This window comes from Mirounga angustirostris, unplaced genomic scaffold, assembly GCF_029215605.1.
Source record: "Mirounga angustirostris isolate CCGP_5_RB_7025 unplaced genomic scaffold, mMirAng1.0.hap1 SCAF_4, whole genome shotgun sequence".
NCBI lineage: Eukaryota > Metazoa > Chordata > Mammalia > Carnivora > Phocidae > Mirounga > Mirounga angustirostris.
In genome coordinates, this window is record NW_026991712.1 from 160,044,253 (window position 1) to 160,061,578 (window position 17,326).

At 43.3% G+C, this 17,326-nt stretch overlaps 1 protein-coding gene across 20 annotated transcripts in view; it reads right to left on the reverse strand.

Annotated features, from left to right (window-relative positions):
- Positions 1–17,326, reverse strand: part of MACF1 (microtubule actin crosslinking factor 1) — a 339,058-nt gene that overhangs the window by 151,706 nt on the left and 170,026 nt on the right. For all 20 annotated transcript variants that reach the window (XM_054512972.2, XM_054512971.2, XM_054512970.2 and 17 more), the window contains 15 exons: positions 12,048–12,214; positions 11,131–11,243; positions 10,920–11,026; positions 10,388–10,507; positions 10,141–10,236; positions 9,364–9,491; positions 9,187–9,280; positions 8,831–8,985; positions 7,763–8,039; positions 6,460–6,588; positions 5,314–5,391; positions 4,539–4,700; positions 2,673–2,777; positions 1,667–1,762; positions 513–638 (listed from right to left, as the gene is read on the reverse strand). In XM_054512972.2, the coding sequence (XP_054368947.2) occupies positions 513–638; positions 1,667–1,762; positions 2,673–2,777; positions 4,539–4,700; positions 5,314–5,391; positions 6,460–6,588; positions 7,763–8,039; positions 8,831–8,985; positions 9,187–9,280; positions 9,364–9,491; positions 10,141–10,236; positions 10,388–10,507; positions 10,920–11,026; positions 11,131–11,243; positions 12,048–12,214 (1,953 nt within the window). The remainder of the gene's footprint in view (positions 1–512; positions 639–1,666; positions 1,763–2,672; positions 2,778–4,538; positions 4,701–5,313; positions 5,392–6,459; positions 6,589–7,762; positions 8,040–8,830; positions 8,986–9,186; positions 9,281–9,363; positions 9,492–10,140; positions 10,237–10,387; positions 10,508–10,919; positions 11,027–11,130; positions 11,244–12,047; positions 12,215–17,326) is intronic.

The window sequence follows — 17,326 nt, forward strand, 5'->3', positions numbered from 1 at the left end:
GATTTTAATGTCATCCTTAGTTACAATCAATATTCTAATATCTCATTTTACCAAAACAAAATTACCGACAAGGAAAAATTTGGCTCAGGTCTAGTTCATTGATTTGGTTTTAATTCTCTTTGCATGAGGGAGTAAAAAAGAATTTGATGTCACCTAATCCCCTTCAACTCTATTTTTCATGCTCTACACCTCATAGTTGGTCCCAACTACTGAATTAAAATAGGAACAATGCAAAGAAAGTATGCTGAGCACTAAGTGGCTCAAGAGGAGAGGACTAGGCTGTTACTTCAATAGCACACCCAAAGGAATCTTATTAGCAATTTTTTTTTACAGAAAGAAAAGAAAAAAAAAAAGAAAAAAAAAACAAAATTGGGGTTAAACTCTATTTGAACATGAGCCAGACTGTATAGTAATGACCCACTGCCCTGGAGCATTCAAGGATATAAACAGCAGCAGCTGGGATGGTTTACTCTGTTTCTCAGAAGAAATCATCCCGCTGATGCAACACCCACCATGGAGTCCTGGAGCAGGTCCTCGAGGCGAGATAAGCTGGTGTTGTGGTCACAGGAGTATTTTCGTTTGATGGAGTCTTGGAGGTTCTTCAAAAATGACTCCAGGTCCCGTGCATCACTGAAGAACTGTGGGGAGTGGAGGGGTACCTCATGTGCAACTCATCATAACACAAGGATGTTAACCGAGAAAGAGCAATCTCCCCGTGCAGAGCTGAGCAGAACTGATGACTCTCCTGGATTACCGATGCTGCATTACATAGTCCACAGAAGTAGAAACCAAGGGCTTAAAATGCCATGTCCGGGAAATATTAGTGATGACAACCACAAAGCCTATGGCACCCTATGGGAAAGTCAGTCGGCTTCCTCTCCTCGGAAACGCTGCTAGTGACAACACTTGGCTGTGAGGCAGACATCAAGAGAAGCCTAGAGGTTGAGTGATCAAATGTTCCAATCCATTGATAAGGTAACAAAATGATCAGGAAGATTATTTCATTTAGGGCAAACCCAAATAGAGGTAACAGCTTATTTCCTCCTGCCACCCTCACCTGAAAACAAGGAGTATGTTCTCGATGTTGTGATCGACTGAAGAAAGAAAAATGGTCCTGATGTTTCACAGCTTGTCCCATCAAGAGGGAGGGTCTACTTTTCCCCTTGAAGCTAGGCATATAGGCACGTGACTTGCTTTGGCCAATGACACATTAATAAATGTGATAGCAGAGGAAAGGGCTTGAGCCCTGGGGCTTGCTCTCTCTGGCTGTTTGTGGAACGTAACTACTCCGTGAAGCCCAGGAGAACCTATTAGATGCTACAGACTTGTATATGGACTTGTCCCACCACCCCAACCAACCGTCTGACAAGGAAGTGATGCTGTTTGGGACCCACCAGCCCCTCGCCTGCCTGCCAGCTGCCTGCAACCATCCATACTCTAGGCAAGATAAGAAAAACCATCTTTTCTCATCTCAGCAGAGCCTAGCCCCAATTACCAACCCACAGGACCAAGAGCTGGCTAAAGGATTGTTCTAGGCAGCTGTGCTTTGGGGTGGTGGTTTACACAGCACAGATTAACTGATGGAGATCTGTTTCACCCCACCTCTTCCCCACGCAGGGTTGTGCGCACACACACACATTCACACAGACACACAAAGTCCACATACCTGAAAGTAAGCAGTATTCTCTTTTACATGCTGCTCAACACACAAGCACAGCTGCTTCATCCACTGCAACTGGGACTGGGCGGCGGCACTGTAAGCCTGCAGCAATGGAACGCACACACAGAAGGGCAGGGCTTAACAACGTCTGCGTGCAACGCTCTCTTCCAAGCACAGCTCCGCCAGTGACAGGCCAGCCCAAGATACACGGAGATACCTGACGGGCATCGGCTGAGCGCTTGCCATCAGAAACAGGCTTGCCTTTCGTCCAACACGGGCTACATAGAAAAGGCCTCTCGTGCTCAACTGCAACCCCAGCTGACCCTTGAACAATGGAGGGGCTAGGGGCACCGAACCCCGTGCAGTCAGAAATCCACATGTGACTTCTGACTCCCCAAAAAAGTAACTAATACCCTGCTTTTGACTGGAAGCTTTACTGATAACACAGTCAATAAATACCTGTTTTGTGCATTACACATATCATATACTATATATATACTATATACTTGCAATAAAGTAAGCTACAGCAAAGAAAATGTTACTAAAAAATATCGTAAGGAAGAGAAAATACATTTATAGTACTATATGGTATTTATTAAAAAAAAAAAAAAAAATCCCCATATAATTGGGCCCGGACAGTTCAAACCCATGTTGTTCAAGGGTCAGTTGTAAATGATCAGCAAAACCTGGACATAAAATAAATCCCTCCCAGATTCCTCCACTTTATCTCTTTTCTGGGCAAAGGTACCACACCAACAGGAGACAGGATCTGCCTGGATGCTTATTTGAAGAAATATGGTTCAATAGGAGTCTATAGCTCTTATGGTTTCTCATCGCATTCTCTCCCTTGTTTGTAGTCTTTTGGGGACTGGGATGACAAGAGAGAGGATCCAAGACAAATGATCACGGACACTTCCTCCAGGTGTTGCAGGAGAACAAAGTCTCGGGTTTAAATGCTTCTCTGATGACAACCTCTGAGGACCTGACCCCTACACATTCTCAAGTCACATACCTCCACAGTCTGCTTGGCTGGGTGGTTCTCAAGGGACAGCAACTCTGCTGTATCTTGTAGAGACCGAAACACATCCTGTTTCTCCTCCAGTTGCATTGTCAACTCCTGAAAATTGAATTCAGTTGTATGCAGTAAGTGCTATTAAAGGCTGTGTTCCCTGCCTGACTTTAAAGGAGCCTCCAACATAGGGTGAGTGCCAAAATGAGAGGAGTAAACAGCACATGCCAGAGGGTTTCAGAGAAGAGCAAAAATGCTAGAATTATTGGAGAATGATTCACAAAGATATGGGACCTGGGCCAGACCTGAGGAAGCAGGGAACATGGGACGAGCACAGGAGGCAGAGGAAGGAGAAAACTTGGCAGGCGGGACTGGTTCTTGGCCCCACTGGCCTAACACAGTACCTGACACACCCTTAGATCCCCATCACTGACTGGCGGGCTTTGCTCAGACTGTCCTATCAGCTTTAAATTCTGTTAATATTACAGGACCCAACTTAGATGCTAGCTCTTCTATGAAGCTGGGTACTGATTCCTGCCATCAGATCTGATCCCTTCTTTCTAAGGACTTTCTTTTTTTTTTTTTTTTTAAGATTTTATTTATTTTTTCGACACAGAGAGACACAGCGGGAGAGGGAATACAAGCAGAGGGAGTGGGAGAGGGAGAAGCAGGCTTCCTGCAGAGCAGGGAGTCCGATGTGGGGCTCGATCCCAGGACCCCGGGGTCATGACCTGAGCCGAAGGCAGACACTTAATGACTGAGCCACCCAGGCGCCCTAAGCACTTTCTTTTTATCTTTACCACAGCCTAATTCCCATTCTCGGACAGACTGTTTTCTGTGTTATAACATCTATTCTTTCTCCTTTACTACAGAAGAATCATATACCATTCTCCAATCAGGAGATGTTTATATTTTTTAATTTTTAAACTCTAATGGAATTAAAAAGTATCTAAAGTAAGTGTTAGTAAAAAAGTTTCCTATTTGCATAGAGTTTACAAAATCCTTAAAAACCTCTGAGATGTGGAAATACACTTAGCAAAAAATGACCCTACCTGTATTCACTGAAAAAGAATAAAAAGTATTATACCATTGTTCAATGCTGAATTTCCCTTCCCATTTTACAAATGAAGATTTTTGACCAAAAAATTATTAAGTGAATTTAAGAGAATTAAGAATTTGTGAGAAGCCAAGAGTATACCTCAATTAAACAATATCTAAACCCTACACTAAGTGCTTTGCCTATATTAGCTAGTCAATCTTTTACACAACCTTTTGAAGTGGTACTATCTTCCCATTATATAGAGGTCCAGAGAGATTAAATAACTTCCCCAGGGTCACAGAGTCAGTACGTAGAGGATTAAGAATTTGAACCCAGGTCCCTTTCACTCCAAAGCCTATCATCTTAAACACAAAGCTATTCTGAAATGACTCAACTTGCAGACTGATAACTCTCTTTGTCCAAGACATTGCCTTTCTTTCTTTCTTTTTTTTTAAATTTATTTGAGAGAGAGAGAGAGAGAGAAGGGGCATAGGGAGAGGGAGAAGCAGACACCCCACTGAACAGGGAGCCCGATGCAGAGCTCAATCCCAGGATCATGACCTGAGCCAAAAGCAGGTACTTAACTGACTGAGTCACCCAGGCGCCCCAAGACACTGCATTTCTAAATGCATTCTAAGTAAATACATTCTAGGGTTCAGGTTCCCCTCTCTCCATGTAGACTTCTCACACCCACAGATGCCTTTAAGCAGGGAGGTCCCTATTTCTACCTCGTAGAATGCAAATCCAGAAATCCAAGCTTTCAACAGACTAGCCACTCTGTCTCCTTCTACGAATACATAAATATGACAGGTCTGTTGTGCAAGACTCACAGAGAAGTAATTTCTCTTGGCTGAGATGTTGGGATTGTTGTCACTCCAATCATATGCTAGTTCCTCCTCTTCCTTCTCATTCAACCAGATCAACTCAGCGGTGGCTCTGGAGACAAACTTATGCAGGCTCTGAAGGTGCCTCATCCGGAAGCTAGAAGTTTCCTAGACAAAGCAAGGATTACAAGGTTAGATTGCCAGGCTTTCCTCTGTTGAAGATAGCACATGTGACATCAAAGCAAAGAATAACCCAGGAAACAAATTTAGCCTTGATTTTTCATCTCTGGGTGTCTCTCCATGAACTCAAATTTAGTACAAGTTTGGTACAGGACTCCCAGAGCCCTGGTCAATCCTAGCAAGAACTCAGAACTCACCAGGCTTTTGTGGGGCTCCCTGAATGAAGAATGATCCAAGGCCTGTCCTACTCTGGACAATCTCGAAAGACAGGAACAAAGAAGAGACAGAAGAGGAGTCTCCTTCCTACTAATCTCAAACTTTTAGTTTTGGTGTCTCAAAGCACATATAGTCACTGCTTGGGTGAAACACGGAAACTAGGACAGGTTCTACTTAATTAAAACTTTCTGGGGCAATGGTTTCTGATCCACTAAGAAAATTGAGAAAATGTTATAATACATATGAACAATTGCAAAGTAAGTGATATAACCTAATAAACAGAAAACCAAAACAGGGCTGAACCATAAACTTTCTGAATTAGCGAAGACAGTTGTGTGGAAGGAACTGGACTGTCCCTGAAGAGAACAAAAGAGCCAAAACTTACCTTCAGTTTACAATACTGTGTCTCCAGCTTTCCAAGAGTTTCAACATAACTGGTATGGAAATTTTGGGACATTTTTCCCTGATAAGAAAGGCATGAAATAAAGATATATTAGAGAAAAAGTAAGTAAACTCTATGTCTAGTATGGTTTCAACTATGTCTGCACACAGATAGGGACTGGCTAGTTGAGATAACAAATCTCTGGGCCAGGTTTCCAAGCCTGGGGCAGCACTGGGTGAGGGATGGTTCAGTGGGGATGAATACAGCTGACAGATCTCGTGCTTCCAGTAACTCTGGGAGGTTTCTAGCAAAACCTATGCCTGATGATTCCCAAACTACTCGATTGCTTTTTTGAAGGGAAAAGTTGAAATTACAAATGGGAGGACAGAATGAGGCAGGGAAAGACTGAGTGAGTAGTTTCTCCAAACCAGCTCTCCCTGCAGGCAGGAGGTGAAGTGGAAGGAGCATGAAGTTTTGGAGCAGAGGGCCTGAGTTTAGAAACTGCACCCACTACATACTGATTTTGACTTTAGCTTTCAGTATCTCAATTCTTTTTAGAAAAAAAGGTTAAGGGGCACCTGGGTGGCTCAGTCCTTAAGCATCTGCCTTCAGCTCAGGTCATGATCCCAGGGTCCTGGGATCAAGCCCCACATAGGGCTCCCTGCTCAGCGGGAAGCCTGCTTCTCCCTCTCTCATGCCCCCTGCTTGTGTTCCCTCTCTCGTTGTGTCTCTGTCAAATAAATAAATAAAATCTTTAAAAAAAAATAGAAAAAAGGGTTAATAAAAATACGTTGCTCATAAGGGTATTTCAAAGAGCAAGAGACACTTCATGTGGAAAGGGAATTTGTTGTAAAGTGCTGCTCATGGTTATCATTCTTTTCCAGAACCCCCTTCTCCTATGTCTTTTTTGTTTGGTTTGGTTTTTAAGTAGTCTCCACACCCAGTGTAGAGCCCAACATGGAACTTGAACTCACAACCCTGAGATCAAGACCTGAGCTGAGATCAAGAGTCAGATGCTGAACCAACTGAGCCACTCAGGTGCCCCCAGAGCCCCCTTCTCCTCAGAAATAGCTGCACCGTTGGTGAGCTACTCCATTACCTGCCCCACCTCACCACACCTTCCCATAATGGATTCTGAACGCCACGAACCTCATACAACCTGGCCTCTTTGACACTTGAGCCCAGTTCTTCCACATTGGTGTGGATGTGCTGCTGTGTTTCCAGCTGCAACTCCACACTAGGCAGGTCATTGCCCCACTCTGCTCGCTCCAGTTTCATCTGGAAAAGAAGAAATATGTATATAATTGGCTGAATAGGGCAAACACAGAAAATTTTCAGAACTGATGTTGGGCAAGGGGTTGAGGGTTGAAGACTGGGCAAGAGGACACCTAGGACATCTCCATCATGGTCTCTCACAGGAAAACATGCCATTGTCACCCCCAAGGAGCTGGAGACTAGACCACACCAACTACTATAGCAGGGGCAGCCTTCTGTTGCCTCATTATGGGATACATTCCTGAATTTACCAACCAGAAAAGTGTTTCCACAGGCTGAAGATTAACTTTATAGTTTAGGCCTTTTCCTTTATGGAGGCTCTTCATTTCACAATGAGAATGGATATAAGAAAGAAATATCTGAAAATGTTAAACTTTATTCATGGCATCAACTATTGACCAATGGCAAGTAATTTTCAAATAGCTTATCTTCGGATGTTTTTATTTATTGGTACATGGGGAATCCACCTTCAGGGCATGGGAAGAATTTAACAGAAAACAAAAGGAAGGGGCACCTGGGTGGCTCAGTCAGTTAAGTGTTCACCTTCAGCTCAGGCCGTGAACCCGGGGTCCTGGGACTGAGCCCCGCATCGGGCTCCCTGCTCAGTGGGAGTCTGCTTCTCCCTCTCCCTCTGCCCCTCCCCCTGCTTGTGCTCGCTCGCTCTCTCTCAAATAAATAAAATCTTAAAAATAAAGAAAATAAAAGGATTAGAAGGATAAAAAGGACAGTATCAAACTTGACCCACTATCCTAGAATACATGTAAATAGTGCCCCTAAGAATTGTGAAACACAGGGGGACTTGCTTAAACTCAAGAGGTAAGACCAACAACAAAGAGTGGAGAATAAGCTCCTCTGCCAATGAGGAAATTTCCGAAAAGGTGACTGAGATCTACAGACTGCAATTTCTCCCAAGAGCTCCACTTTGAGCAGTTAGCTAAAGGGAACGGACTCCCAAAGGGCTTCAAATCAGAAAAGCCTATGCTATTCAGTGTGGGATTTTTGAGGATTTGAGCTGACCCCACCCATTTAACATTCGAGAAGGGGGCTTGAGTCCCTGGCAGCATTAATAGTTAAGAGAGTTTACACAAGGGGCATATAGCAACCTGGCCCCCTTAGACAAGCTGCTGGATCCAGTAAACCTGAATGCACTGCATAAGCATTTGAAACATACACCCACCTGCATTTCTTCTACCCAAGACAGTAGTTCATACACAAATCGAAGATTGCCTTCATCCTCAGAGGAGGAGATAGACACAAGTTCAGCCCGAGTCATGGGCTTTCGGAACCAGGAGGTAGAGGAAGAGTATGTTCCCTTGGTCACGGGTTCTGCTTTCAGATGAGTAGTGGTTAAAGTAGAGGGTGGAGCCAATTCAAGTGAAGTGAAATGGCCCTTCCGATACAAGTTTGTACACTCTAGACGCAAGGTGACCAGCTCATCCTGCAGGCGCATAACCCTGAAATGCAAGAAGAGAAAAAAGACTTAAATCTGTAACTCACTTTTTTTTAAGTAACGCTCCACTCCCAATGTGCAGCTTGAACTCACAACCCTGAGATCAAGAGTCACATGTTCCACTGACTGAGCCAGCCAGGCGCCCCTGTAATGCACTTTTTAAGATAAAGTACTCCTTATCCATTTGACAAGGATGAGATAAAAATAAAAATGAGATCATATCAGGAAAAGTGTTTTGAAAAAGAAGTGTTATATGAACACAAGGTGGTATTAACATCTTCATCGTTCAGAGTTGTTGAGGCAAATACCAAATTACAATGTTAATTGGAGGGAGGCAAACCAGTATCTGTTTATATAACTCTTGGATGGTATGACAGAATGAACAATGGATTAGGGGTCAAAAGATGTGTCTTAGTCTTGGCTCTGTACAAACTATGTGACTTAGATGCTCCTCATCCCCTCTATGGGGCTTGGTTTTCTTCTCTATAAAATGATGCATTCGATCACCAGCAGTTCTAACCCAGATGTGGTACTGTATCCCGGCAGGTCACTCTGAAATATGTGTGGGTGTTATAAGATGCCACAATGATGAGGGAATCCTACAGGTACTTAGTGGATGGGGCCTGCAGTGAGGGGAAATTGTTCTCCACCATGAGAATTTTCCTGCCCCAAATACCTGTGGTATCTCCACTGAGACACTGACCTCCCATCCAAGTTACAAGATTCAGAGACTGACTCTTGATCTGTGACCCTCAGCAGTAAGCAAGCCCTCTGTCAGAGTCTCATGTTCCTTACCTAAAAGCCAGCTCTTCTAGCTGGTAGTAATTCTCATCTCGTAGGATCTGGAGGTCCACCTGCAGCTGCCTAATGAGACCTTCACATTCCTGAATGTACATGATGACATCTGATTCACACTGTACCGGCTGTCCCGATTCCAGGTGAGCAGCGTCCTAAGACAGAAAGGGAGTAATGGGCATGGGAGAACGCCAGTGCCCCCAGCCACCTGGACCGAGGGAGCCAAGGGGGTCACTGCACATCCAAGAGTAAGGAAGAGACATGGCTGGACTTCTCAACCATTAATCTGGACCATTAGAGCACAGGGTGAGAAGGGGAGAACACGTGACATGAGGGGAGAGACAACACACACTCACAGCCTGCAGTGTATTCTTAGCTAGTGTCAGCTTCTCTTCACAGTTCAAAGCACCATTCTGGATTTTGTTTGCAATCTGTAGCAGCAATTCCAGCCTATAATAAGATAAAAACCATAGTCATATGCCAGGCTCCAAGTGGGTAGGTTACATCAGGTTGCCTTCAGGCCCTGGGCCCACCTCTCCACAGCTGGGCGAAGCGACTTCTCTCGCTCCAGCATCTCAATGATGAGCTTTCCCCACTCTTCCTCCACGTCATTCGGGTGGTAACCTTGAGGCAGTTTAATTCGGCCGAATTCAATCCACACCTAAAAAATCCCAGAGACACTCATTTAGTCCAAAAACACAGCCATGCCCTCAGGCCCAGTTTTATGCGTTCTTGCTACCTCACTTCTTGCTTCTTCACCCCGCCACTGGCAGTTTCTCCCGTGCCCAATAAGAGGAAACAACTGAATACTTAGCAGTACCTCAACTTGAGGTGAGAGCAGAGAAACCACTTCCAAAATACAGGGACTACTACCTGTTCTAAATCTTTCTATTCCTTCTATGTTTTCCGTAAATCCTCCTGTCCTCTCAATAATCCCCCTTCCAGAAAGGCCCAATGCCCAAATCTATGGTTTCAAATTCTCTAGGAATCAAAATGTGGATGGAAGTCTCTTTCCCTTCCATCATAGCAAAGAATTAGCTTCCTTCTGAAAAACAGAAAACTCATTCACAAAACTCGACATTTCTGAATAAATGTATGCCACTCTTCAAAAGCCTCTAAGAAATACAGATGGTTGATACTGCACCTTTACCACAAAATTTCAAGACCAGCCTAAAAGTGAGGCTTGTCTGTAACCTGGAGGACACTGCTATTAATGCAGGTTGGGAAGAGGACACAGGCAATCCAGCAAGGAAGTAACAATAAGGCAAACTAGCACACCCCAAGAATCAGCAAAGGATAAGCTCCCTTACCTCTAATAATTTATATAATTCCTCAATTCTTCCTTTTTCTCTCTCCTTGGCCAGAATTTCTGTTTCTTTGAAGTGTATATATTGGTTATAAAGTGCCTACAAAATTAATAGTTGGTAAATGAATGGATGGGTGTAAGCAACCTGACCCGCCTTTTATCCCACCTCACCCAGGAGCCAGCAGCAACAAGCTCTGAGCCTTAATCCCAGGAATGAACTTACAAAAAACAACTTAAGTCCATGACTTTACCTTTAGTTCTACAGGGTTCTGGGGAAAAGATTTATCTGACATCAGTATTGTATGCTGTTTGATCCAGGGAATGAGGGAGTCCACTCGGCTTTGGTATTCTTGCCACCTGGAGTCTACTTCCTATGGCCAAAAGGTAGATATCACACACGCTCTGATTAGCGGTACACAAAACAAGCACAGGGGACAGTAGCTTAGGGCACCCCAAACCACATAAAATCCCTTTCCTCTAATTGCCTACACGGCTGCTCAGCCTAATGCTTCGAGTCCCAGTTTCAGAGCCCCTGAGGGGCTCTCAAAAGGGGATTCAATTTCCTGACACTAGATAGTCTATGCTGGATGCTACAAAATTAGCAGCATCTAGATTCATTCCCAGGGACCAAAGACAATGGCCACATATAAAGAGGATGTGGATTCAGTTTGCTCTGTATAAACGTGCTCTGCCTAGAGTGAGTGCTTGAGAATAAGGTCTAATCAGTACATTCCACCCAAACATATGGAAGTCAGAAGGCATTTTGGGGAAGCGTTCTTGTACCGTAGCACTGATTCCTTCTCCACCCTCAGGGACTTTAGGGAAGGCATCATAAATTGAAGACACGTAAGTGATCACAGACTTTTCATCTGGAGATGGCACATCCACGTCTGAGAGAGAAACGGTAAGAAGTTTCTTAGTCAGAATAGACAAAGCTGCCAGGAGAAGGACAAGAAATATAAGGCGAACATACTCAACTCCGGCCAGGTCTCACCTTCGGCGTCCAGTAAGCGGGTGACCCCCAGTCTTTCTGCCACTTCGAAAGCCTGCTCCAAGTTCTCACGGTTACTTTGGATTTGTACCCTCTCCATATCCACCAGATCAGGTCTGTAAAAGTCCACCAAGGCACATGAAAGGCCACCATCTACACATCACATATGAGTTCACACAAAGTAAACCTCTTAGAAGTACCTGGAGCCAGAATATGCTGACTGCATTAGAGAGAAAGCAAGAGGTTTAGAAAGGTACTAATTCCATTTTCAATTACATGTCAGGAGCCCAGTGCTCGCTCATTCTAAAGGCAAACAGCAGGTAGGCTGGATTTCATGGGAAAGGTATCATAAACTGGTATAGAGTGAAAACTAGGATATGTTTATGATCACTAACAGTGCAATAATTTTGATTTTTGTCATCAAAATTCCTATCTTCCTCACTCCTCTCACTCCAGCCACCTGCTGTTCCTTATCCACTCCAAGTAAGCCCCCACCTCAGCCCCTCTGCACTTGCTCTTTCCTCCCAGTGCAGCATTCTGACCCTAGAAGGCCTGCATGGCTCGCTCCTTTACAGCTCTGCTCTAACACCCTAATCAGAGAGGCCATCTCCAGCGACCCTGTGCAAAATACAACAAACCCCATCACTCTCTTCCCCAACCCTTATACGATGGTGCTTACCATCATATAACACCATGTATTTATTTGTTGCCTAACAAACAAATAAGCTCCATGAAAGCAAGAGCAGTTGCTGTTTTGTACCCAGTGCCTAGAATAGTAGGAGTTGAATATATATTCCTTTTTTCAATGACTAAAATGAACCAGAGTCTTGATTCTTGGTTGAGAGGAAAAGTGGCATTATAACTTATTACAAGCAAGATGAGAAGCTCTTGCAGGCATAGGGAAATTCTACTGCATTTACCTGTACCGGTGAATAAGTGCATTGAACATCTTCCCATCACTCCAGCAGGAGGAAAAATTGGTACATTTGATTCCTGTGTAACCAGCTGTCACCTTCTGGGTCCACAAGAGCAGCTTCTCCTTGGCTGACATGTCCCCTGACTCTCCACTAATGTAGATGTCAGAGATCTGCCAAAAGATAGGACACAGAGTACTTTAGTATAAATAAGATGAAGCCTTCTACCCTCCTCTTCTTCATACATATGGCTCTTAGAGGAAGAAGGAGATCAAAGACTGGCAGAACTTCAGATGACAACTCCAACACAGATTCGTTCTCTTTGGTAGTCAAAGCGATGCAAATTAAAACGACAAAGAGGTCATTTTTCACCTACCAAATAGGGAAGGTTTTTTGTAATGATACTATCAGTACTGGAGAGAATACCTAACATGGATTCTCAAACAGCACACTGGTGAGAGTGCACGTGACCTAACTCCTCCAGATGGCAGTTTTGAACAAAAGTCTTAAAACACACATATACTTGATAGGAAACCATCAGAGATACATGCAAAAAAATGTTTATACAAGAATGCTTATCAAAATATGATAAACAGGGGCGCCTGGGTGGCTTAGTCAGTTAAGCAACTGCCTTCGGCTCAGGTCATGATCCCGGGATCCTGGGATCAAGCCCTGCATCAGGTTCCCTGCTCAGCGGAGAGCCTGCTTCTCCCTCTGCCACTCCCCCTGCTTGTGCTCTCTCTCTCTAAATAAATAATCTTAAAAAATATGATAAACATTACAGCAAAAATTACAGAGCTTCAACTCTAATAAGGGATTGATTGGTTACAAAGTAAGAGCACATACACATGGTAGAATTCTCTGTAGGACTTAAAAGGGTATGCTTTAAAAATTTCTTAATGACATTGGAAAATGATCATATTTTATGAAAAGAAAAAGAACACAAACAAAATAATATAAAAGTGGTTTTGTATAAAAGATATACTGAATACCTAAGTATATAGTCATATATACAGATATACACATATGTACACATAAGGTATGTGACAAACGCATATACGTATGTGAGAGTAAATAAGGCGAAATAGAAAGACACCAAACTAGTCATCACAGGTATCTCTAAGTGGTAGCATTAGAGGTGATGTTTCTATTTTGCAAATTTTCTATGTCATGTGCATTTTTATAAGAAAATAAACAGTTATTTTACGAACCCCCCCAAATCTAGCACAGGAACTACTTTAGAGAGAGGGCAGTGTGGGAGAGAAGTAAGTGCATGCCTTTGGTTCCATGCAGACCTGGGCTTGAATCTCAACTTCACCAACTGTAAGCTGGACCTCAGCCATAACATCTGTGAAATGGGAATAATACCTACTACCTTTTCTCAGGATTGCTGTGATAACCAATGAAATTATAAGTAAAGCACCTCGTCCAAACACAAGGCTATGTGCAACAGAGTTCTGTTTGCTCTTCCTTGTATGGATGTTGGTCTTCATTCAATTCCTACTCCCACCTAACATTAAATGTTATCTTCAATTACTGGCTTTTATCATACATTTGATTTTATCTCCCCTAGACTGTAGGTTTCCTGAGGAGCCAGTCCCACATCTTAATAATCAGAATGATCTAAAATTCAAGAGCAGTCCCTACGAGGGAGAGCTCGTCCACGTGGCATGTTCAAGCAGAAGTGGGGATGTTGTGGAAGAAATAACTTCCAACTCTGAGACTCAGTGACCACAGAGCTTCCATACATCACCCAGTACACCTAGTGCTGTGCTGGTCACATGTTGGACACTTAACATGTTTAATTAATAATCACTTAGTGTAAAAATAAAACAATAAACAAATATTTAAAAAAATAAACAAATGTATTTTGGGGTAAGGCCCACCTAGAATTCTGAGACACACTACTTTTTTGACAGCAAACTTACTTAATTAGTAAATTCAAAACAGTGTGTAGTATAAACAAACAAGTTTGAGCTAAAATCAACAATGGTTGTCTCTCCTGGAGTGGGACTATGGATAATTTTCTTTTTACTTTTCTTCAGACTTTAAATAATGAACATATTTTACTTTTATAATGAAAGCTACAAAATAACCTTTATCAATAAAAGAATAAGCCTTTGAATCAGAGAGACATGCATTTGAGAGGAGGTATTTACCAGGAACGTAACCACAGGCAAATAAATTATCTAAGTTCTTGCACCCCATCTTCCCCATATTTGAAATAGAACAATAACTTTCTCGTAGGGTCATTTTAAGGATTAAATAAAGTGATGTAGGTAATGTGCCTAAGGAACGTGCATTTCCTTTTTATCAAAATAAAACAGCATGCTGGGGCGCCTGAGTGGCTCAGTCTGGTTAAGCGTCTACCTTTGGCTCAGGTCATTATTCCAGGGTCCTGGGATCAAGCCCCACATCAGGCTCTCTGCTCAGTGGGGAGCCTGCTTCTCCCTCTCCCATTCCCCCTGCTTCTGCTCTCCCTCTCTCTCTCTCTGTCAAATAAATAAATAAAATCTTTTTTTGACAGAGAGAGATACAACGAGAGAGGGAACACAAGCAGGGGGAGTGGGAGAGGGAGAAGCAGGCTTCCCTCTGTGCAGGGAGCCCGATGCGGGGCTCGATCCCAGGACCCTGGGATCATGACCTGCGCCAAAGGTAGATGCTTAATGACTGAGCCACCCAGGCGCCCCAAATAAAATCTTTTCTAAAAATAAATAAAACAGCATGCCCAGCACAATTTTGGGGCCAGGTGTTTTGGGCAGGGAAGGCACAGGCATGTCAGTAGAACACCTGTCTCTCAGCTGTCTCCATCAGTGTGGCACTGTGAAAGGAGTATCCTCTCTGGTGGTCAGTACAAGGGGGGCAGTCAACAAGGCATTTCCAAGTCTCTGAATACAATTTACAAACTCAACTCCTGGTAGATAAGATTAAGTATCTGGTGAAGATACTCTAAATTCAGAAAACCACAGGGCCAGGAACTTTAACACTCCATTAAGTATACAAGAAAGCTGAAGACTACTAAATATTACTAAAGTGTCTGAAGAAAGACTATGGGAACAAAAGAGTATGGGTAGCCTGCATGGAGTCTAGAAAAGGAAAATCAATACGTGTTGCCTCCAAGACTGTGATGGCAAAACGGTGGTCTAACCAGTAGATTCCGGGATTCTCGTCCCCTTGACAGGTGCATTTCTACAGGAGAAATCAGGCTGCCAAACTTGGATGATGCCAATTAGTAAGATCACCCTACAAATCTATCCTCTCTACCCCCGTCTCTTTGCTCTGATTCCATGTTCACTCAACAGTCTGTCCTAAAGCAACAAAATGCACTGAGTGGTCAGTTCAAATACTGTACCACTTGGCAGTTAATAACTCATATTGTAAATTAATTAATTTACATCAGTTAATCTCTAGCAAGTATGACCACTGTGAGTCAATCCTTTAAAACTCAGTCAACTCCAAGTACGCTGAAAAAACAACATACAGAGTTGCAAAGCGGAGGGCCCAACAATGGATCACGGTACCCAAGCCATCATCCTGTGACTCTGGTGAAAATAGCCCCCCCAGTACCAATTCTATTCCACTTCTCCTTAACACTTTGAGATGCTTATGTCAGTGGCTAGATACCACCCACCACCGACAGATCCCAGCACTGCCAATAGCCGCCTCACATACGTATTAAGGTGAAAACACTGTCAGGAAGAGGATATGCTGAAGCGAAAAGGGATAGAATTTGAATAAGCAAGAGGAAATCTGAGTATTTGGGTTCTTTATTCAAAAAAAATTTCCACTTAATTAGTTGGCATCGTATGTCTAATACAACTACAGTCAATCTCTGGTGGCATCCTATCTGCCAATCACAGTTATCTTGTGTATTGCACCGAAAATAGTTCAATGAACAGCTTACTTCAGATTTTCCACACAGCTATAATAAGACAGGGAAATGTCTGGATCCCTCAGGGAAAGGAAAAATACCCTGTTTGGATTCCGGCCCTTCCTAGACTGTGAACTGGATGAGAAAAATGGGATTATCATCACAACCATCTCAGTAATTAAATTGGGCTTTTGCCCATCTCTTCATGGAACGTTCACATGTGATGTGCACAGCGCTGTCCTTGGGGCTATGCAGACGCTTCTACCTTAATCTCCCAAATGCAGAAACCCGGCTTCAGTGTCAGGGAGCTTTCTCCCTCATCTGGATTTTTATTTTATTTTATTTTAAAGATTTATTTATTTATTTATTTTAGAGAGAAAGAGTGAGCGAGCACGAGCAAGCAAGGGGAGGGGCAGAGAGATACTTCAGCAGACTCTGCACCGAGTGTGGAGCCTGCCACGGGGCTCGATCTCATAACTCTGAGATCATGACCTGAGGTGAAACCAAGAGTCAGACAACCAACTGACCACACCATCCAGGTGCCCTGTCTCATCTGGATTTTTAAAAAGAAGCCATCTGGAGAGGAGGACAGCTTCAATACCATCCCAGAGACTATGCAGGTCTACCTGAATTCTTTCTTTCTTTTTTTTTTTAGATTTTATTTATTTATTTGACAGAGAAAGACAGCGAGAGAGGGAACACGAGCAGGGGGAGTGGGAGAGGGAGAAGCAGGCTTCCTGCTGAGCAGTGAGCCTGATGAGGGGCTCGATCCCAGGACCCTGGGATCACGACCTGAGCCGAAGGCAGACGCCCAATGACTGAGCCACCCAGTAGTGCCCTGAATTCTCTTTCAACCCACACTTTCCAAGCCCTGATTAATTCCTTCTCCAAAGTGTATTTAAAAACATAACGTGTTCCTAGTAATTCAATAAGTATTTATTGAACAACATCTCATCCGTGCCTAACATTATTCCAGGCACCATGGAAAACAACAAAAAAAGTCCAACACTATTTATTCATTCTGTTATTTCTTTGACAACCCCTCTATTCTAGGAGCTGTGGTTAAGTTCTTGGTATCTCAAAATAAAAAAGTCAAACACTGGGGTGCCTGGCTGGCTCAGCTGGTAGAGCACTGACTCTTGATCAGTTGTGAGCAAGTTCGAGCCCCCTGTTGGCGGTAGAGATTACTTAAAAAAAAAAAAAAAAAAAAAACCATCTTAAAAAAAAAAGTCAAACACCAATTATTCCTTCTGTTGTTTCTTGACAATCACTTGGGCCTCAAGCCCAAGCCATTTAGCAATATGACACACAGAGGGATCAACGCTGTGACCGAGGTGAACAAGTAACCCAAACTAGCATTGCCAAGGAAGCTCTCTGAGATGACATTTATGCTGAGTTTCAAGATATAAGCAGA